Source organism: Emydura macquarii, unplaced genomic scaffold (assembly GCF_026122565.2).
Source record: "Emydura macquarii macquarii isolate MOO-44397 ecotype Brisbane River unplaced genomic scaffold, CSIRO-AGI_Emac_v2 contig_1146, whole genome shotgun sequence".
In the NCBI taxonomy this organism is placed as follows: domain Eukaryota; kingdom Metazoa; phylum Chordata; order Testudines; family Chelidae; genus Emydura; species Emydura macquarii.
In genome coordinates this window covers 17,713,459-17,735,383 of record NW_027131283.1, presented here as the reverse complement: position 1 = coordinate 17,735,383, position 21,925 = coordinate 17,713,459, and the positions used below count along the sequence as shown (strand labels likewise).

General features: G+C 39.7%; 2 protein-coding genes and 1 long non-coding RNA gene across 6 annotated transcripts in view; 1 reads left to right on the top strand and 2 right to left on the bottom strand.

The window, feature by feature from the left end:
* The window catches only part of TPD52L1 (TPD52 like 1), a 77,472-nt gene extending 69,010 nt beyond the window's left edge, over window positions 1-8,462 (bottom strand). For all 4 annotated transcript variants that reach the window (XR_010919449.1, XR_010919448.1, XM_067546705.1 and 1 more), the window contains exon 1: window positions 8,180-8,462. Coding sequence is in view for 2 of the 4 variants with exons in the window: in XM_067546705.1 (XP_067402806.1) it covers window positions 8,180-8,201 (22 nt within the window). In the remaining 2 variants the exon portion in view is untranslated. The remainder of the gene's footprint in view (window positions 1-8,179) is intronic.
* A 169-nt stretch (window positions 8,463-8,631) lies between these two features.
* LOC137152146 (uncharacterized) overlaps window positions 8,632-21,925 on the top strand; it is a 31,660-nt gene continuing 18,366 nt past the window's right edge. The window contains exon 1 of the long non-coding RNA XR_010919447.1: window positions 8,632-8,782. This is a non-coding gene — a long non-coding RNA (uncharacterized lncRNA). The remainder of the gene's footprint in view (window positions 8,783-21,925) is intronic.
* The window catches only part of LOC137152145 (interaptin-like), a 49,340-nt gene continuing 40,764 nt past the window's right edge, over window positions 13,350-21,925 (bottom strand). The window contains exons 8-10 of the mRNA XM_067546699.1: window positions 17,595-17,753; window positions 15,516-15,683; window positions 13,350-14,046 (exon numbers count right to left, since the gene is read on the bottom strand). Coding sequence (XP_067402800.1) covers window positions 13,843-14,046; window positions 15,516-15,683; window positions 17,595-17,753 — 531 coding nt within the window. The 3' untranslated portion in view covers window positions 13,350-13,842. The remainder of the gene's footprint in view (window positions 14,047-15,515; window positions 15,684-17,594; window positions 17,754-21,925) is intronic.

Here is a 21,925-nt window from a genome sequence, read left to right as displayed (position 1 = left end):
TGTGCAATGTAATGTATCTAATTGTGAAACACACCGTCAAAAATGAAATAAGGTTTGCTCTAAAAATAATATGCAAGTTCTTCAGCTAGGAGTTGGCCCTGAGTGATTGAAGTGTGAATGGCCGAGCAATTGAGTTGGGTGTAGACAAAAAGAGTGATTGAACAATTGGTCTGAGTAAGGGATATCAAAACAGACATGAAAAAAACACCAGCCTCACCTAAAACGCTTGAGGGAAGAAGAAAGAAGCAAAGATGATCAAATGGCCGAAGAGGAACCCACCCTGATGACTTTGGAGCCAGCCCATTTCAAAGGACAAAATCTGATCAAGCTTGCAAGAATGTGGGTGATTGAGAATCACACCAAGAATGCAGTTGCAGCATGACAATGCAAAACCCATAGACTTACATGGGGTCCTTTCCCTATAAAATGGGACAAGAAGATGAAGGCTGGAGGTTCGGGTCTACAACATCACATCAGCCAGGAGTACCAATGCGCATCGGCAGAACCTTGCTCCTCATCTTCATGCTCTAGTCACCTGGCCAGTGACTATCATGAGCACCAAGAGGCTGGTAACTATGACATCTGGAAGATCCCTATGTACGTTTGTCTGTCTCCCTGTCCGTGTATGCCTGTCAGTCTGTGTGAGTGTGAATGAAAGCATCAATTGAAACGTGTCTCTGTAATTGTAGTATTGATATAATGTTAATACTGTTTTCCTAGTGTTTACATTATTATTAATGCTATTTCACTAAGTAAAGCACAATATTAATGTTATTAGTGTTGATACTTTTCTTTTCTTTAATACTATTTACCAAGTTTCTGTGTTCACAATAAACGTGGCTTGTTGCCTTATCCCCTAATAAGATCCTGTAATATTTGTTATTTGGGTAACACATACACATGTACTTCTACCGCCTTGCCTTCTAGTACCAAGCCCGCTCTGTTGTAATCAACCTTTAAGCAAGCAGATCTGAAATAAAATTCCTCAAAAACACCAGAGTGCTAATGTTTCTATACTTTATTGACTTGTGAGGCACATTAGAAGGGCATCAAAAGCAAGTAAACTTTCTATTAAAAACTGCATTGACTGAGCACATATATTTGCACTCCTTCCCCAGAAAGAGCTCTCATGATCAGCATTTCCAGCGGAAAGGAATAATAAAATACAGGAGAACAATTAGATGCAGTATTTATTAGTGTGTTCTGTGTTTATCATCATCATCATCTTTGTTTATAAAATTGGCAAAGTTGAAGTTTTATATAATTGGCCACCCATTTAAGATGGGGAAGGGCTGTTATATATGGCATTCTAGCCTATAGGACTAGCCTCCTTGTTTGCACATATATACACCTTTCCTTATAGAGTTACGTATTGTTGTTTTATTATACTAGCGTCATAGATTCATATTAACTTATTATAGCTGCAATGCAAGGTACCTTACAGGCCACATCCTGTATGAAAGCTAAGGCAGTTAGCATACATATGTTCAGGACCTTTGGCTTGGATAAGTAATGATGAGTTAAAAGAATAAGACATATATGGTTATAACCTTTATTCTAGATAAGTCAGGAGCTATCAAGACAGAGGGGCTGCCTCAGTTTATGCCCCAAGTAAACTACACAGGTACGCCACAAAACCCACAGAAAGAGCCAGAAATAACAAAGGTGAGATGAGCGAACCACCTGGAAAGGATATGGATCTGTCATTAATATGTATGAACCTGCCAGCCTATAGAATAAATGTACCCTAATAATTTGGGGTGAAGAAGCAGTTTGGACTTCCAAAGGAGGACCCATACTGTTCAGGGTTTAAAAAGGGGCAAACCATGTTACTTGGGGGTGATCATCAGCTACTCCTTCTGTAAGTTATTTTTTAATTAGTGTTTGTTAGAATCTTTTGTTCTTAGTTTATACTTAGTATTATTTGTAATCTTAGCCCTCGAGCACTGCCTAGCTCTCCACCCCTCCACTCAAAAGACATCTCTATCAACAAGGTCATCAGGGGAGGCTGTGAGAATATTAATCCAAAGCACACAGTATAAACATATACATCATATGTGCTTTAGAATAAGACTGTAGTCCTACCCATTATCCATTTGATTATTCATTTTCTTTTAATCAGTCATTTGTCTATCATTTTATGTTATCTTAATAAAAGCTTATAAAATTATATAGATTCGGTTATCAGTGTGAGCATTCCTGTCATGCACCCTGGGGGTCCCTGTAAAAACTCTTTTGGAGCCTGATTCTGGGACTAGAACCTCATTATCTTCTTTTCAGATCGATTGGCGAACCCCATTCAAATAAATAAACACCCAGAAATCAGGCTACAATATCCAGCCACTTTATATTCTCATTGCTCAGGAGTAGCATTACCCCATTCAAATTTCTTCAGCTCCAGCAAATTGTTAAAGCACTTGTCACAAAAGTAAGTTCAAAGCTGAAAAGCAGCACAGGTTCAAAAGGTTGCAATAAAAGTACCGCATTTGGTTTATTGATATTTATTTGCTTAAAATCCAAGGATATCACCGGCATCTTGTTTTATTTCTATTTTTTCTTCTGAGTTGCTGTTTTTATCCTTTTTGTGCTCTCTCAGACTCTAGGCAATCTTGATAAATATTTTAATATTCAGTTCTTATAAATCACAGCCCTGACCCCAAATTTCACCTGACCCCGTCTTAATGTGGTGTTATTAACACAGCAGCCAAGACTTCCAGTTTTAGGGGGAAATATGCTAACCTATCACTTCCCTTTTCACTCCCTTCATATGCCCACCACCGCCATGGCTAGGAGTACACGGGCGAGGCACAATGTAGTCCCCACACCTTTTCCTCCCAGTCACTCCAGATGTGAGGTGGAGGAAGAAGCTTCCACTCCACTGACTGGGAGTCCCATCCATCCCAGGAACTAAAGAAAACATTTTCCAACAGACATTCAGAGCATCCCCAGCTGGGACCCACTCCCCACCGCATTCCAACCCCAGAGGGAGAAGCTCTGAGATGCCTGCCCTGCCTGCCAGAGGCTACAAGTCCAGAACACCTCCATCACTGCTGTAAGGAAGAGATGCTACGTCAGGGAGCCACCTAGAACCTCCCAGAGGTGTTGGGGTGGGCAAGAAGCACGATGGGGGTGGGAAAAGAACACAGGATAGATGGGGTGTGGGTAGGGAGAGAATGGAATTGATTTGTGTGTTGGGGAGGACAGAGAACAACTAGGGTAGAGGAGTCTTCTGCCCAGGGGATGTCACACATACCACCAGCTGAACTGGCAAATATTCAAGAAAGCTCCTCTTGAAAATTCTGGCAGCACTTCACTGTAATTAGTGACATTTTTCCTCACGCTCTTCCAGTTTGTGTTACGAAGGGGCTTTCTTGTTTCTAGTCTAGTACCTTCATGTACCTCAAAATATTTTGCAACAGTTGCCAAGGTGCTTACAGGGAAGTACCACAACAGTCTTTGTAAAGGATTCTGGGGCACATGCAATGCCAGAAGCACCAAATTGCACATAGTTGAACTAGAAACAAAGTCCCCTCAGAAAAGAAATCAATAGAGGAATGTAGAGGGTAGGAGGTTATGGCACAAGCTATGTTAGAAAGTAGGAGAGAAGGGAAAGTAGGCTGCTCTGTTTAGGGAGAGGGTCAGAAGGGATTCATGGGACAATGTAATTTCAGGAGATTTAGGATGGGAAGGTGAACTGGGTAGGAACAAAACAATAAGGCTAGTGTTGCATGAGGGGAACTGTAGGTGGCTAAGCAGACCTGACCCTCGAGACACAAACCTCTCTCCTCAGACTCCGTGATATTTGTAAATACCCTTATTTCTGAAGCGAGACTATTTGGAAAATAGGTATTAAGTATTCCAAGGTATTTTCAGCACTTAGCTTTGGGATTACTGAATGGGAGGTTCCCAGCATCAACCCTGTGCTGATAAAAGCAGACAGAAGCACAAATTTTGGGAAAAGAAAGAACATAAGAACAGCCACACTGGGCCAGACCAATGGTCCATCAAGCCCAGCATTCTGTCTTCCGACAGTGGCTAATGCCAGGTGCTTCAGAGGGAATGAGTAGAACACAATCATCAAGTGAGCCATTCCCTGCCCCTGGCAAACAGCAGTCCCTGCCTATCCTGGCTAATAGCCGCTGATGGTTTGTATTTCATGATGTTTATTATTTGAGTAAACTTTTCTGGTTTTATACGGGCTCTTATTAATTAATACTTGCTTAAACTGAAAATATTTAATACACATAATTAGGATCCTTATAATTCTCCCATCCTCCCTTCCATTGTTTTGTCTTGGCCCCAATCCTGAAAATGCTTGTGCGTGTGCTTAACTTTAAGCACACGAGTAATCTCATTTAAATCAAATGGGACTTCTCCAATGCTTAAAGTGAAGCATGGGATTAGGGATTTAGTTGGTAAAGTCTTTGGGGCACAGACGGTCTCTTACTGATGTGTGTGTTCATACAGTGCCTCGCAAAATGGAGTCCTGAGCTTAGCTGAAGCCACCAGGAACTACCACAATGCAAATAATAATTATTCAGAAGAGGGTTTTTTGCAGTTTCATGAAGATTCACAGAACCCATCAAAAGTTTTAATTTAATTCAGATAGTCTGTAAATAACAGTACATGACGATTTGCAGATAGACTGAAGATGCTGGTCAACTCCCTTTCCCCTGCTACAAAGAGATCTACATTTTATATTCATATACATGTGGGCGTGTGTGGGGGGTGTATTATGTATTCTTGATTTATTGCACACTTTATTGAATTATGTCATCCCTCACTGTGACAACATAAAATGGCACAAAGAACTAGACTGTGTAGAAAGAAATTTTTAAAACAGGTGAAAAGTCATTTAATTTCCTGAAAGTTGTTAAATAACGGGGGGATTTGTGAGGGCTTTCACATTTTTTAAACACTTACCTTCCATTCAGTTAGAATGCAGTCCCCAGCAGTGCACATTGAAACAAACTATTCAGAATTCATTTCTTTGTGGGCGTCTAAAGGTTCCTTTCAGGCAATCCATAAACTCATTAAAACATGTCCATATTTTTCCTGCGCTTAATCAGATACTTGGAACTCAATGGATTTTTCAAAGCAAATAGCTACAGCAGGTAACTAACAAAGTAGTAAGCAATGTTCTGAAAAATTGCAGAAAATAATATGACCAAAAATATTAAGTTCTCTGGCTAGGATGTAAGTGTCTTTAATTGAATCCCACTGTGCTAAAAGCATTGAGATTCAGTTCTCTCTGCTGATGATTAGACTGAAGTCTATAACTGCAGTAATGAGGGTTAAATTAAGTCTGAAATAAGAGGAGAGGATCTCAGAATAAAAGGTTTCCAGGTATACAAGTGCCATGAAGCTTTAGCATGGGTTCTATTTGCATGTTAACATTACTGGAAGGTTTTTTTTGTTTGTTTTTTTACTACAGACACTGTCCTGAGGGAGAAGGAGAGAGAAATGAAACAAGCGAAAAAACAATGGAAAAATGTAATCTAAAAAGAAATGGCTGAAACCTGGGGGCATCCTACACTTGTTTGTTTTCTGATTAACTAACTGCAATACATTTTATATACTTGTTATGAAAAAGATATCTGTGCACTAAGATCCACCCAAACTGAGGGCTAAAATGAATCACGAACAGAACAAAACTAAGCAACATGAAGTGGCCTAATGTAATCGCACTATCCAACATGCATTCACATTAACTGGTGTAGTAAATGACTGGTTTAACAAGGACAATCTCTTCCCTGGCAGTAATGGCAGCAGGGGGAATACTATGAAGAGCTGCTGGCTGAAATATACACTATTGCACTGAATTTTTAAAAACTGTCCCATGAACATAATCATCTTATTAATTAGAGAAAAAATATTTCACTGCACTGTATAAGGGACAAACTGGAATCTGACCATTCACACAAATCCTACAAACCAGGAAAAGAATAAGGTATACTATCATATCAAGCTCTTTGAAGAACAGGATCACCTAACGTGGTATTCGTAAAGATGTATTTAGGAAACAGGGATCCAAAAAAAAACTGTATTACGCTGCAGCCTCAATGTAGAGCATTAGAAAAGTCCAGGAGCGGAGCTATATAAATCCATTAATTTTTTCAATCAGCTTGAGTAATAACAGCATACAGAACATGCTGTTGCTTAAGAGTGCCTGTTCCTCGGCAGGCACCAAACTACAATAACGACATTTAACTCTTTTTTTAATAACTAAACAAAGGCCAAATTCCCCATTGCATTACTCTGAGAAAATACATACAATCCTGTTCACAACCACCATTTGCTTTCCTTTGGTGCACCTATTTAATATAATTCTGGTAAGTATCAAAGTGGCCTATATTTACCACAGTAAATTTCACCTTCTGTTTCTCTGCCCATCCCCATTAAATCATGTTTTCTAAGCATGCCACTCTCAGAGAAATTATTACACTCGCCGTTGTGGTTTAAGGGCCTTGTCCCACCACATACTGAGATTCCTCAACTCCGAAAGAAGTCAGTGGGAGTTAGAAGGTGGATAAAATTCATCCCTGTGCAGAAGGCCCTATGTTGGCCCCGACACCTTTTAAATCCTGCATAAGCCTTCAAAATTAACTGGCTTTCTGCACAGTGGTGAATTTCATCCAGTCTAAATTGGAAGTGCTCAGCTCTATATAATTTGACCTTGAGATAATTAAGAAATAAAATTAAATACAATACAATTATTTATTAACTAACATTGAATAAAACTATATAAAGAAAAACCTAAAAAATATCTTGGGACAGATTATGCTATCGGTTTTTAAACAGACTCCCTTGTGATCTCAATCGAGAGGTCAGTTTAAAAAACATGATCTGGCTTATTGTATGCAACTCACACACGCTGGCAGTGTCACAAGACCAGGATTATAATTTCTCTCTGTGGAGAAAACTCAGAAAGAAGTGAACTATGATGTGAAGGCTCTAGTTTAAACAGAGGAGCGTCTTATATATGTTTTAAATAAATATTTAAAGTGCTTTGCTTTTTAAAAGGGGCTCTGTTAAAAAGTTGCTGTACTCCATCTACGGTATCTATGCGGGATGCATAACAGTAGTGAAGGGAAAAACAGAAATTAGAGTTGCAAGACTGTAAAATGGTGATCCCAGAAGAAACTACTCTGGACTCAGGACACATGGAGATGGGGACAGAGACTTTTTCAAGGAGCTATCATGCCACTTTGCTGAAGAAATACTCTCTACATTCTGGATCCTGTTACACAGCAATCCCTGCAAAGCCTTGGAGAGATAATGCAAGAGCCCCCCCAAAGGATGCTTTTAAACAAGTCAGACAAGCACGTCATTAGTGACACAAAAGCCCACAATGTATTTTGAGAACTGTTTAATCTCTAAGAGGCAAATGAGGTCTTTAATTATTCAACAGAACGCCCTTCCCTCCTCATCCCCCAAATACAGAAAGTGGGGATGTGCTTTGTGTTGCAGCCAACAGGCCATCATTTACCTTTCAATTCCAGTGAACAGATTAAAGTGCAAATGATTTATCTGCGAAAGGGACTGGGGCAAGGACTAAAGGAAGCCACACAATCATCTGGAAGGTGCAGAGCCAGGTAAGTAGCACATTCCAATACATTCACTGTAGCAAATTATAGAGAGCAGGAAAGAAAAACAAAACAACATTTCTTGGATAGAAAGGTCTTGAACACGGAGAAGAGAGGGAGCAGAGCCAGTCATTCCCCATCTCCCAGAGATCAACCCAAATCTTTCCAACTCTGGTTTAAACCAACCCAGATCTATTTCTACATGAGCCCACCTGTAGCGTTGGGGTAACTAAGAGAGGCACCCCCCAAAAGAGAGGGAGAAACCCAACCACACCAGAAATAACTTCCCCCAGCCCGCAGGTGCCCCTTGGAAGTTGATTTCCTTGCAGGGGGTTGTGGGGCGGTTTGGGCTGATTTCTCTCCGAGGTTTTATCTAACCCGCATCCCCTGCTGACAAAGGGCCGGCCAGGCTGAAGAAGCCGAGCTGCGAGCCCAGGGTCCCGAGGAAGGAGATTTCCCCCCCTCTGCAGCCTGCAGACGCTGCACCCGGAGAAGGGAAAGGCGAAGAGAGCAGAACACAAAGGGACTCACTGCTAAGAACAACCCGCAAAACTCCCGCCGCGACTTCGCCGCCCTCCCACCCGGGGACTAACCTTCTGCCTGCTGCGCCTCCATAGTCCAGGGCAGGGTAGGGACGGGTGGAGAAGGAGCCGCTGCCCGGCACCCCCTGCACTGCACTGCTCTGCACGGTACCCGGGAGCAAGGGCTCGCGAGCTGCCGAGCACGCTGGCAGCGCCCCCCTGCCGTCCCTTCCGCGCCCGCCGCTGCTGCCGCCGGAGCCCTCCAGTGGCCCCTAGTTACCTCTTTCCCCGCTGCCCCCGCCTCCTTCCTTGGAGTTCGGGAGACGCGCAGCCCCACGCCCCCTGCCGGCCAGACCCGCACCCAGCACGCAGCGAGCCGGCCGGCCGGCCTGCCACGCACATGCGGCTCACCTGGGGCAGGCAACCCGCTGGCCCCTTGCGCGGTGTGGGGGTAGCATCATCACTCAGGCCTTGAGTGGAAACAGCTGGGAAGCCCTGGAATCCGCAGGCTTGGATTAGAAAAAAATACAAAATGAAGAGAGTGCCTAGACAGACATCGTTGGGCTGGAGACCACCCTAATGTCCACCTATGGACGACTCTGGCTGCTGAGAAGGGCCCCCTGAAAGGAGCAAGAGCTGGTATTTTACCTGCTTTCTCAATCTATTTTAAGCCAGGTAAAGGACAGATCTTTGTTTAGTGACAGAGTGAACATGAATTCTAAGACTTTTTTTTAAATGAATGTGTTAAAGAGATACTATCAATGTATGCATTGCACTCCTGTAGGGTTTTTTTAATTTACTGTTGTTATAAGTAACACCTAAAGTGGCTGTAACTGAAAGGGATTAGATAACCACATTGTTCTCTCTCCCTGTCCCCATTATACTCTCTGTATAGTTAGTTTCTCCTCCACTCTTTCACTCAGCAACGGGATAGATTTTCCTCTTTTAAAAAAAATCTGATTCTAAAATTGGCAGGGCAGTGGACTCAGAGGCAGATGTAGTACCTGGAACTCCCATGCAAGTTAGGTATCTAACTACCTTTGAGGACCTGGGCCCTAAGTTACCTATGAAAATGGAATTTACACTCCTAAATTACTTAAGTGTTTTTGAAAACTTTGCCCCCCAATCTCATGGTAACGGTGTTCTTTAAAAAGTAATTTTCATATCTGACACTTTACTGAGTGTCCCTGCCAATTTGGGTGGTTTTACAATCGCAATTTCTTTTTAAAGTTCTCCCTTTTGTTATTATGTGAAAGACCCACACAAACCACAGGGGAAATTGACTGTGGTGGAAACAGTGGAAGTGATTATATATAGTGCTGTTAAATGCACAAAGTGAACAAATGGAAAAAAAATCATTATTTTCTTGCAGTTATAGTCTTAGGTGCTACAAGTAATAGGAAAAAAAAGTCATGTGATCTTTTTTTTTTTTTTTTTTTTTACACTAAGTGCCAGTGTCTCTTTAAGACCGAATGATTCAAATTAAACATCAAAGGATGTGCCAGCAGGCACCCAGGCTGAAACACAGATGTTAGTCAGCAATGACAGACTTAGGTCCTGAAAATATTTATGCACATGCTTAGCATCATGCACACGAGCAGTCCCATGAAATCTATATATAAAGCTAAGTTTTTGCAGGACTGGGGCCTTTGAAAGCCCCCCATTTGTAATACTGCTCACCAAGATGGAAGAAGACCTGTATAAAGTCATAAAAACAGGAATACAATAAAATTAAGCAACAGAAAATTTAGACTGAACACTAGGAAAACACTTCCTAAAAGTAAAATGAAATAGGCCTTTTCACACAATAGAAGGAGCTCTGTTTCATAAATGTTGTTAAAATGGGATTAAACAATTTCCACTACATCAATATTGAACATAGTTAAGATGGCTGGTGTGTATCGGATCAAACTGTGTTCAAAACAGTTCCAAAGAAAACTGTACGGGTAGGAATCAAGTACCAGTCACAAGAATTAAAACACTGTTAGGTTCCATCCAGACTAGCCTCCATGCTTGTTCAAGATGGGTGTGAGGAAAACCCACATCTGTGAATTATTTTAAACACTGTTTTCAAATGTACTTTATTTCTCATGGAAAATGGTGAAAGTCCCATCACCTGTGTACTTTAAAACTAAGACAGAACAATGCATTCTAAGATAGTGTTGGTAAAATCCTATAGTGGCAGGGGATGGTCTAGGTTATCTCTTTCTTTAATTTCTATTCTATGTTTAATAAACTGTTTGGAAACACTATGTTCCCCGCCCCACCTTTCAATGGTTATGCATTGTGCACATCAAAAAAGTAACCCTTTTACACTGCATTTATTTCAGTTGTGATGGCTAGCCAGTATAATAGCTAAGAGAGTCAGAGAAAGTCATTCTCCTTTCTTTGCTTGTTGACAAGGCCACTCTCTTCACTGAGTGCCCTTCTTATGATCCCCTGCTATTGCAATGTCTAACAGAAGCTACCCAATCACCACATCTATTTAACAAAACCACAGCTTCTTTATTCTATGTTATGCTGTACAGTAGCGTCCGCTGAGTATCCAGTCCTTGAGTGCCTCAATCCATTCCCCTGTTGAGTGGCGTGGTTTTTTTGTTTGTTTGTTTGTTTTGGTTTTTGTTTTTGTTTTTTTTTTTTGCTTTCTTCTCTGGATTATATGTGAAATTAATGTGTTGGTTTTTAGGGGTAAGGGATTGTCTTCATATTGTGAGGCACCAAGCACACATCTGAACACTATGAAATAAATACCATAAGTGAACCAAGAGTTCTAAATTTGTGTTACAGTGATGATGCTGTGAATAACTTGCCAATTGTCTTAAGGAAATAAGATTTGTATTTGGCTAACCTCAGAGCCCGTTATATTCAAGATATTTCAAATAGTAGGAGAACTGAAGTTCAAAGCGATACTGCAAATATTAAGATTTTCTTACCTAATTAGCATCTTAACTAAAAATAGGAAGTGTGTCAGGATACTACTCTGTACCTATATGCTCTCTAATGTAAAATGGTAGCTGGGGCCCATTTAAGTGCAAATGTATTCAAGAATGGAGATTGTTAGTACATAGTTTGAGGAAGACTGCAGAGTTGCTTCAGTTATACTAATACCAGTATATTTTTGGAGTTATTTACTGACTTCAGTATTCTGAGTAATCTTGTTTCTTTTTTCTTCATAATTTCATTGTTTCCCAGTGTCACATTAATTAAGTGTTGCCTCTTTCTTATATATACATTTGTTGGATAAAGACTGTTCCATTGTAGACCTGACCAGAGTGTCATGGGAGTTAAGGGCACTCAGAGCTGTGCAATAAATAAATAAATGTAGATTTGGTGACATCAAAACACTTTGCTAATCTGTGTCAAATTTGCAAATTGTTTTGATTAAAAAATTCCCAACAAAATCAACACAGTGACATTTTCTAAACAATATATTTTGATTTGAAACAACTTTTCATTTTGAAATTTCCTTTTAGTTTTATTTTAACGTTAACATTTTTAAAAAAATGTAAACAAAACATTGTATTGCCAGTCAAACAAAGCGTTTTGTTTGAATTGAAATGAATTTGAGTTTGTTTGCAAAAAAAAAATAAATAAATAAAATAAAAAAAGAAAAAAATTTAAAACAAAAATATTGTTTTTGGGTCAACCTGAAGTGAATTCTTTTTTTTAGAATTGCCAGCAACTTGAAAAAATTGTTATTCACCCAGCTGTAGCACTCAGCATATTGCAGGCTGGACTTGTTGGAGGCTTAAATAAGAAAGTAATGATGAATGGGCAATAAGGTAACACGAGGTAAATAATGTATTGGACCCTTACTTGTGGACATAGATAACTACATGTAACATTTTAGTTTAAGAAAAAGTAATGGAACTAAATGAAAATGATTATAGATAGCAGTCTAAAATGAACATTTACAAGTAAGAAAAATGATTGCTTTTTGGAAAATATTTTAGAGCATTACAAAGTACAAGTACAAAGTACAAATATTACACCTCAACTTTGTTTTTCAAAGATAAAACTTTAAAGTGTCAGATCTGCCCAAGGAAGCCTTACTTTATATACATAGGCTTTTGAATTTGAATTATTGTAAAATATTAATAGCTTATTCAGGCAAGCCTGCCCCATTTGTGATTTGTACATCTCTCTGGGCTGCAGAGAAGAGTTTACTACTTATGCTAGGGTGACAGTAGTATGCTGAATGTGAGAAGAATGGATTGCAGTGTTTCGTATCTTTTTTCAAATAAGGCAACATCTTTCATTAATAGATCTCTGCACAGAAATACCATTTAAATCAATATGCAGTGGTGTTGTAGCTATGTTGATCCTAGGATATTAGAGAGACCAGGGCCTTGACTTCACCATGCCACTCTGTTGATGTAAGGTATGCTAATTACATTATGTGAGTAATGTAACTGAAGTCGACCTATCTTACATTGACTAGCTATGCTGTCTTCACTACTATGTCGATGGGAGATGCTCTGCTGTCAACATAGCTTATGTTTTTCTTTTCTGTGGATTACTGGAGTCAACAGGAGAGCGCTCTCCCATCAACTGAACACGTCTTCAACACACCCACTAAATCAGTGGTTCTTAACCTTTCCAAACTACTGTACCCCTGAAGCCTGAGTCCCACCCCCACGGGGCTGAGGCATGTAACTTAGTTTCATGGCGCCCCTGTGGCTCCAGGCAATTACCTTTCTTGCCACCCCCAATACCAGCTCTGCACTTGCGACCCCTCTAAAACTCCAGGTTAAGAAACACTGCACTAAATCAATGCCGCTGCATTGGTGGCTGTGGCACTGATTTAGTGCGTAGTGAAGACAAGTCCAAGGTGGGTGACACAATCTCATGATCTGAGGAAAAGTTCTGTGTAGCTCAAAAGCTTGTCTCTCACCAACAGAAACTGGTCTAATAAAAGATATTACCTCACCCATCTTGTGTCTCTAATTTATGGGAATAGATATTATGGATTAAACAATCACTAAACAAAAATTTTGGATTAAACAAAACACACTAATGACAGGATATGGTTCAAAACTTGTGGAACAGCAGAGCAATCCCTTGCTATATATAACTGTTTCCCTGAATAAAGCACAATTAGTACATTTACTTTTTTAAAAATATAGGATGAGATTTTCAAAACTGTCTAGAGATCTGGATTAAATTTAATGAGAATTAGGCATCTTGGAAAATATTAGCCACTCTTTTTATACAGAAGCATAATTAAAAATCCTACCTAGGCATATATCATAGATCCAAGTTTGCTGCCATTCAATCTGCTGAAAAACAGGTTATTTTATTCATATTTTTATGAAGCCCTATTATGGGCAAAATCCTTTTTATTCACATATCACTTGTTTTTCCACACAAGAAATCTTATTCATTACTGTGTAAAGAGAACCTGAGTAACACTTTACTCACCCAAGTTACACTATTTGGCAATCACCAAAGCTAGATCTACACTTATTAGATTTCACATCTATACCAAATCTATATTGTTTACTGGATTCATGGAGACATTCTCATGTTACAATATATTTTATCACTATGTGGTGGAGTGAAAAAGAAACTCTTCCATTAAAATATTTTCATAGCATTTTAAATCTCTGAAATCAATTTTGTTAAAAACACAAAAGTGATGATAAAGATGAATATCCCACTGCAATTAAGTCATGCTGTACTTAAGGGATTAATATTCTACCTACGGTATAACACCTCTAATTGTGTCACCCAACTTAATATTTGCCCATGCTATCCGCTACATCCGTCATTGATCTGGTGAGTTTCCTCATTGAGCTTGCCATTTTGGAGATTTCCTGCCATTTTTCTGACTGAAGAGACTGATGTAACACATGCTTCGTTTTCAGTGCTGAAAAATCCTGATCAAGCTGCAGCATCTTAGTAGATGTTTGCGAGAGTGTACTGTCCCTCACAACAAGCTGTAATGGGGAAAATATTGTCAGTTAAAGAAAGGGGCCAGATGGAACAAAACCAAATGATTAAGATTTTTAAAGTCTTGTGTCTTATTGGATAGATATGCACACACATAAGACTGCACTGTTTCAAAGACAGTGATTCAGTTTTGTCAGAGATATTTAGCACATTACACAGGCTGCTTTTTGCCTTCTGATGATACACATGCTAAAATGACACCATTTGGTTTAGTAAGAACCTTAAGTAGTTCTCTATTTGCTTGTTGTTTGTGATCAACCTGAAATCCATTCTGCAGAAAGAGATTAAGTGCATGATTCTGCAGGATGCTGAGCACCCTTAAATGCCATTAACTTCCCATGATGCATAATTCACAACCCTAAGGATGGAATAAAATCTCAGCACTAACTGTCAATCTTCTGGGCTGAATGATCACATAACAGGATGAAGCTGAAGAATAGGCATGAAGAGGCTGCATGAGCAAAATGGCAGTCCTCAATGACTGTGGATGAGCCTTAATTCCCGGTAGGACTGCCAAAAACTTGATCTACCACCAATGGGGGGGGAGGCAAGAGACTCCAAGAGTATGTCTACACAGCAAAAAAACCCTGCAGCTGGCCCATGCAAGTTGACTTGGGCTTGTGGGGCTGTTTCACTGATATGTAGCCTTCTGGGCTCGAGCTGTAGCCCAGGCTCTAGGACCCTGCACGATGGAAGGGTCCCAAAGCTCAGGCTCCAGCCTGAGCTCAGAATCTACACAGCAATGAAACTGTCCTGAGCCCACGTTGGCTGGCACAGGCCAGTCACTGGTTTTTCTTTGCTGTGTAGCTGTACCCTTAGACACATACTTGGGTTGAAAATGGCAAGGATATGCTTAAATTCCTTTTATTTCAATAGAAGGATGGGGAAATACTACGTTATACTTTAAGGCACAGCACTTGTAATTTACTTCCTTACATTCAGATGTCTTGATTTGTATTTGTTAGGTCCTTAACATGTATTTTGTTAATTTTTCAGTGAAATATTCAAAATGAAAATAAAAACTAAATGTAGTTTTGATTTTCACTTTTCATAAGATCTTTTGCTGTTTATTTTTGTATCCAAAGTCTATGTAGTGTTTAGCACAGTTCTGAAAAATAAAGAAACATAGGTTCCTCAGAAATGTCTATGTTACAACAGTTTAGTTTAGGTAGCTGATGCAATACGAAAGGACAGATTTACACACTTCTGTTCTTAGGGGAGGTTTCCCCCAAAGAAAGGGAAAGTCGGGCTTTCCACTCCATCCTAAGTTGAAGTTTTAGTGAGGGGAAGTGTGAACCACTGCAAGGGGCTTTCCAGAAGTCCTAGCAGGAGGCTGCAGTGGGATGCACTGAATCAGTTCATCAGACTCCCTTTCACGTTAGTGAAAGTTAGATTGGGCCCTCCATTTATTTTAAAGTTCCTGACTTCCTCATATAGATTAGATTAAGCAATTTACCTGGTTTTGTAAACTAGATACAAGATCTACCAACAATGCTTTATCTCTTTGTAGTTCAATATTCTCCTGTTCCTCTTTGTCCAGCAAACCATTCATTTCAGCTATTCGACTACATATTGTTGCTCCATTTAAATCAAGAGATGTACTTCCTTGTTCCAAAATATGAATCTGTGAGAAGAACAAGTCAGGGTCAAGATCATAAAAGACAAATATATATGTATGCTAACTACACGCATGTGTACACATAAGATTAGTATTTTTCAATTTCAAATACAAATGACTGCTTACAGAATTGCTTCCTGCTATGTAAGCTTTTGGAACACCTGGGATTATATCACTCACATATTTTGTTTATCAAATACATTTCCAATTTAAGGGAAGAGTGATACTGATTTCTGAGCTTGGGATCTCTCTGGGATCAGGCATCTGCAATTAAAGTTTGGTCCTCTTCACTTGTGAATCATAAAGATATCGTTTCCTCTTTTGCACCTACCCACTTGCAGCCACCATCAGCAAATGTTCCTTTCAGTCTGACACCACCATTTAGGAGCACTATAATAGTAGTTATTAAACAGATTGTTAAACTAACTACAGCTCACACGCTCTTTACCAAATAAACCCATCGTCTCTGTGACAAGTTTGAATTCTGCTGGACTGGGGGATGAGAATCAAGAACTACTTTCCCATTCCAGCTTGTTTTTACATATGACAGTTACTTTGCAATAGTGGGTTTATTTGCCAACTAATTACCAAACTTTGAGCCAGTTCTCAGAGTTCCTGTTTTTGTGGTCAGAAAGATTGTTGCGTGATATCCAACTGGGACACTTAGGGTATATGCCTACACAGCTGCTAGGAGTAAATCTTGCAGTCTGAGGCTACAGACTTGTGCTAGTGGGGCTACCCTAGCATGCTAAAAATAGCAATGCATAGGTTTCAGCTCAGGCCAGAGTTCAGGCTCTGAAGTCTAGGGACTGGGAGGGAGTTGAGTTTCAAAGCCTGAGCTCCAGCTTGAATGTCAAAGAAACATCTATGCAGCTAGTTTTAGCATGCCAACCCAAGCCCCTCGAGCATCTGACTGTCAACCCTGGCTGCAAGACTTCCTCCCAGCAGCAGTGTAGACCTACCCTTAGAATCCGCAGAAAGCTACTATACCACCTTTTTATTTTGTGTTTGTACAGCACCTAGCACAATGGGGTCCATGACTAGGGCTCATAGGTGATGTGGTAATACGAATAATAAATCAAAAGGATTAAAGACTTGTTAAGTCATATTCCCTCAACGTGGTATTTGCTGTTACCCTTATTATAGTAGGGAGCAGTTCTCATAATGCCTTCATATGCACCCATAATAAATCAATACTGATTTTCTTCAAGAGTTATATTCAATGCAAATTCAGGGCTGGAAAGAAGATCCGATCCAGGGACTTGGTTATTTTGTATTAATGCACTATTATGCGACCACATAAGAACACTAAGTTCTGAGGGCAAAAAAAAAGGGGCTATTACTTCATGGCAAAACCCCCAACTGGCTGAACAAAAAACCACTGACAGCATCTCCGGAGATGTCTGCATATTCTGTCTTTCTGACAAGTAAGAAGGTGTTGTGATGGTAGCTGCACATAGCAGGAGTCACAGGAAAACCAGGATAAAACACAGTGACTCTAAAATGACAAAGTCAGCCGTGAAGAAATGACTCCAACTATAGATCATGAGAGAGAGTGTGATGCCATGTGCTCTGGAAGCCCATGACCTCTGAATAATAAATAAAATGGCTCCAAGCAGAAAGAACCAGTATACTTTTGATTCATGGGGCTAGGTCAGCAGTACCATAAATGGAAAAAATAAATCTTACCACTAGGCCTTCCTTCAATAAGTAGGGCAGAGCACTATGGATCTGCTCCATTTCCCACTGAAATAAATGAAGAGACTCCTGTTGACTTCAATGGGAGCTGGATCAGGCCCTATAAGTACAAAGTGGAGTATACCTCCTCTTAACGAATCTAGTAGAAAAGAATATGATTCCTTATCTTTAGGTGAACAATGAAGATGCATTTAGAAAGTCAGTGTAGTCACAGACAACCTTTTCCATAAGGTCTTGCAAGTTTTTCTTTTCCTGTTGCAACAGCTCTTGGTGCATCTTGATCTCATGTTTCAGATGTTCTTCTTGGTCTTTCACTGTGAGAAGCTGAGTAAAGCTGGAAGACTGAGATGTATAACTCTCTTCCCTGAGGGCTCTCTCCTGAAATACATTATAAAAGCACATCTGGATCAAAATATATTAAAAATGAAATAAGACTGTTGTGATAATTTACAGGAGCCCCCAGGTTTAGGAGAGAATTCGCTATCACCCGCTCTTAGCATTAGAAAGCCTTGCCTGTGCCTGCCATGTATCAGCTCCCTGACTCCACTGGTCACGGGCAACACAAGAACTCCCCTCTTAGCCCATGCAGGCTCTGCTGTCTCTCTGCTGGTTAATGATAGGTACACTCCAAACCCTGAGCTCTCTGAGCATCTCCCTGGACTGTCCAGCCCCTACTCCAGCGGACAATCACAAGAATTTACAGATTTGCTGTTCTCAAAAGGAACAGTACCCCTAGCTTACCAGCTACATCTTAGATCACATCTCCCCTTAACACACAGCACTTAGATATGTTTAGAGTGAAAACAAGTAGAAGTTTATTTAATAAAGAATAGAGATTTGAGAAGTAGCAAGTCAAAGTATCAGAAACAAATGGTTATCTATAAAACAAAATCATAACACATTCTACAGCTTCGACTTAATTAACAAGATACTTTCCTGTCTAATGAATTTTAGCTCACCCAAAGTCTCTGCAGCATTTTCAAATCTAGCCAGACCCTCTTTTCATAAGACAGAAAATGCTGACAGTTCATCTCCTTGGTGAAAGATCCAGCGTGTATGTCAGTAACCCCCAGTTATATCCCAAAAGTCTTTACTCATAAACAGGATACCCCCCTGTTGTTTCATTTTTTCTTGCAGATTTTCTCTTGTGATTTCAGTCTCTTCATTAGCATCTGACTCAGTACAAATAGGCCTCCATTGTGAAGCGGACAATACACACAAGACCAGACAGAGAAAGTTAAGTGTCTATTACTCCGTGCCTGATGGAATCTGTCCAAGGCATGTCACCTCCTGGTGGGCCTGGCTTATCTTAAGGACATAATTTTCAGTATAGATACATAACTTATTTAATATTACCCTTGCGTGTATTTTTAAAAAATGATTTTGAAGACTAACTAGCAAAAAACCCAAAAACTACCAGCAATTTTTTTTTAAATATATCAGAAGCAGGAAATCTGCCATACTATCAGTGGAGCCACTGGATGATCAAGGTGCTGAAGGACCACTCAAGAAAGATGAGGCTGTTGCAGAGAAGCTAAATCAATTCTTTGCATCAGTATTCACTGCAGAGGATGAGAGGGGTGATTGTCACACCAGAAACATTTTTTAGGTGAAAATGTGAGAAACTATCCCAAGATTGAGGTGTCAACAAAGGTGGTTTTGGAACAAATTGATAAATTAAACAGTAAAAAGTCACCATGACCAGATGGTATTCATCCAAGAGTTCTGAAGGAAATCCAATATGAAATTGCACAACTACAAACTGTAGTATGTAACCTATTGCTTAAATCAGCCTCTGCCCCAGTTGAATAGAGGATAGACAATGTAATGCTGATCTTTTAAAAAGGCTCCAGAGCTGGTCCTGGCAATTGCAGACCAGTAAGCCTATCTTCAGTACCAGGCAAACTGGATGAAACTACAGCAAAGAGCAGAATTATCAGACACATAGATGAACATGATACATCGGGGAAGAGTAAACTTGGCTTCTATAAAGGGAAAATATTCCTCACCAATCTATTAGAATTCTTTGAGGGTGTCAATAAATGTGGATAAAGGTGAGCCAGTGGATACAGTGTAACTGGACTTTCAAAAAGCATTTGACAAGGCTCTTAAGCAAAGTAAGCAGTCATGGGATAAGAGGGAAGGTACTCTCATGGACCAGTAAATTGGTTAAAAGATAGGAAACAGAGGAATAAATGGTCAGTTTTCACAGTGGAGAGAGGTACACAGCTGGGGTCCCCTGAAGAACTTTATTGGGACCAGTGCTTTCTACGTATTCATAAATGATCTGGAAAAAGGGATAAATAGAGAGGTGGCAAAGTTTGCAGATAATACAAAATTACTCAAGATGGTTAAGTCCAAAGCTGACTGAAAAGAGTTACACAGAGATCTCACTAAACTGGCTGACTGGGCAACAAAATGGCAGATTAGAGTGTATATTAATAAATGCAAAATTATACACATTGGAAAACGTAATTCCAACTATAGTTAGAAAATGATAGGGTCTAAATTAGCTGTTCCACTCCAAAAAGAGGTCTTAGAGTCACTGTGGATAGTTCTCTGAAAACATCTGTTCAATGTGCAGCGGCAGTCAAAAAAGATTACAGAACAATAGGAACCATTAGGAAAGAGAGACTATAAAACAAAATATCATAATGCCACTTCATAAATCCATGGTATGCCCACACCTTGAATACTGCGTGCAGTTCTGGTTGCCCCAGCTCAAAAAAGATATATTAGAATTGGAAAAAGTACAAAGAAGGGCTACAAATATGATGAAGAGTATGGAACATCTTCCATAAGAGGAGAGATTAAATAGACTGGGATTGTTCATTTTAGAAAAGAGACAACGGGGGGGCGGTGGGCGGAAGAGTACAACAGAGGTCTATAAAATCATGATTGGCATGAAGAAAGTTAATAGGAAAGTGTTATTTACCCTTCACATAAGAACCAGGAGTCACCTGATGAAATTAATAGGTAGCAGGTTTAAAACAAACGAAAGGAAGTACTTCTTCACACAACTCACAATCAGCCTGTGGCACTCGTTGCCAGGAGATGTATAAGTGGGTTCAAAAAAAGAATTAGATAAGTCATGGAGGATAGGTCCATCAACAGGTATTAGCCAAGATGGTCAGAAACCAGTCAGAAACTGGGTCAGAAACCAGTCAGAAATGGTCAGAAACTGGGACTAGATGACAGGGGACGGATCACTTGATAAATGACCCTGTTCTAGTCATTCCCTCTGAAGCATCTGGCACCAGCCACTGTCGGAAGACAAAGTACCATCAGTTTGACCCAGTATGGCCATTCTTATGTTTGCAATGATTATTATGACCAGAGGGCTTCTAGCTCTCAGTACAGAATTTACATGCCACCCTTTGGCAAAGTATTATGTAGATATCCTTCCCAGGGGATCCCTGTAAATCCCTAAATTCCCCTTATTCCCTTTGCCAGTTGGCACCCAGGGGTCCCTGGACCATAATCATATTCAACAGCTCTACTTCTATCAATTACTTTTGGAATAAGCACATATCCACAAATCACATCAGCTACATTAAGCAACAAAACCACAACAATGAGCCTCAGTTACAAAGAACTAATTAAAAAAGTTTTGCTTTTTTACTAAACCCATTTTTAATAACTAATTATAAACTAGTGATAGGCAATCACTTTTTTAAGGGAGACCGTCAAGTAAGTTTAGCCAAGATTTATCTTGTGTATCCTGAAATTCTTATTAACTTGCTGCAAACATTCTCAGATGCTAAAATATGTTTATTTTAAAAACTAACATGCTGGTAATGAAAATGTAAAAAATTAATCACTATTTATCTAGCACATGCACATCTGATTCAGCAGTTGCCATCCCCTCTGTTACCAAGTGCTCCATGAAACACACCCTACTCTCAGTGACATACTTATGCTGTGTCTTTTGTTATGCACTTTTCTTTTAGAATGCAGTGTTTTCCTAAGGCATGCAAAAAATCAACTGTGACACTCTTTTAGTCTGAAATATATACTATGGGACTACTTTTTAAATTAATTTGGTTTGCAGAACACCCATGATGGAGTTGCAGTTACTGCAACAGTGTATACAAGTTGAATAACTGCATATAAATCAAACCAAACTAGACTATATATAACTTTTTATAAAACTTTACACTCAGGCAATATTATCATTGGGTAGCATAAAACATAAAAGAACTATTTTCACTAATATTTACAAACAACATTATATAGTAAAATGGTTATTCATCTCTTGCAGATGTGTGTTGGTACCATTCTTGTAAAAAAGCACCTACTCATACCCTCTTGTGGTAAAGCCAACAGAAAGGGAAGAAAAATGCTGATGTGCTCCTATGGACATTTCTGCAAATTCTGCTCTTAGCTAGGGAAGAAAGGGCTACTGAATGTTCAGTCCTAAAACACTGCAGATCTGAGGGGAAATCTACTAGAAGAGATGGGACTCAACAAGAAAGTTAATACAGCCACAGGTCTTTCAAAATGATCAAATCCTAGTTTCCTAGGTGACTGGTAAAGTTACAAGGAACATG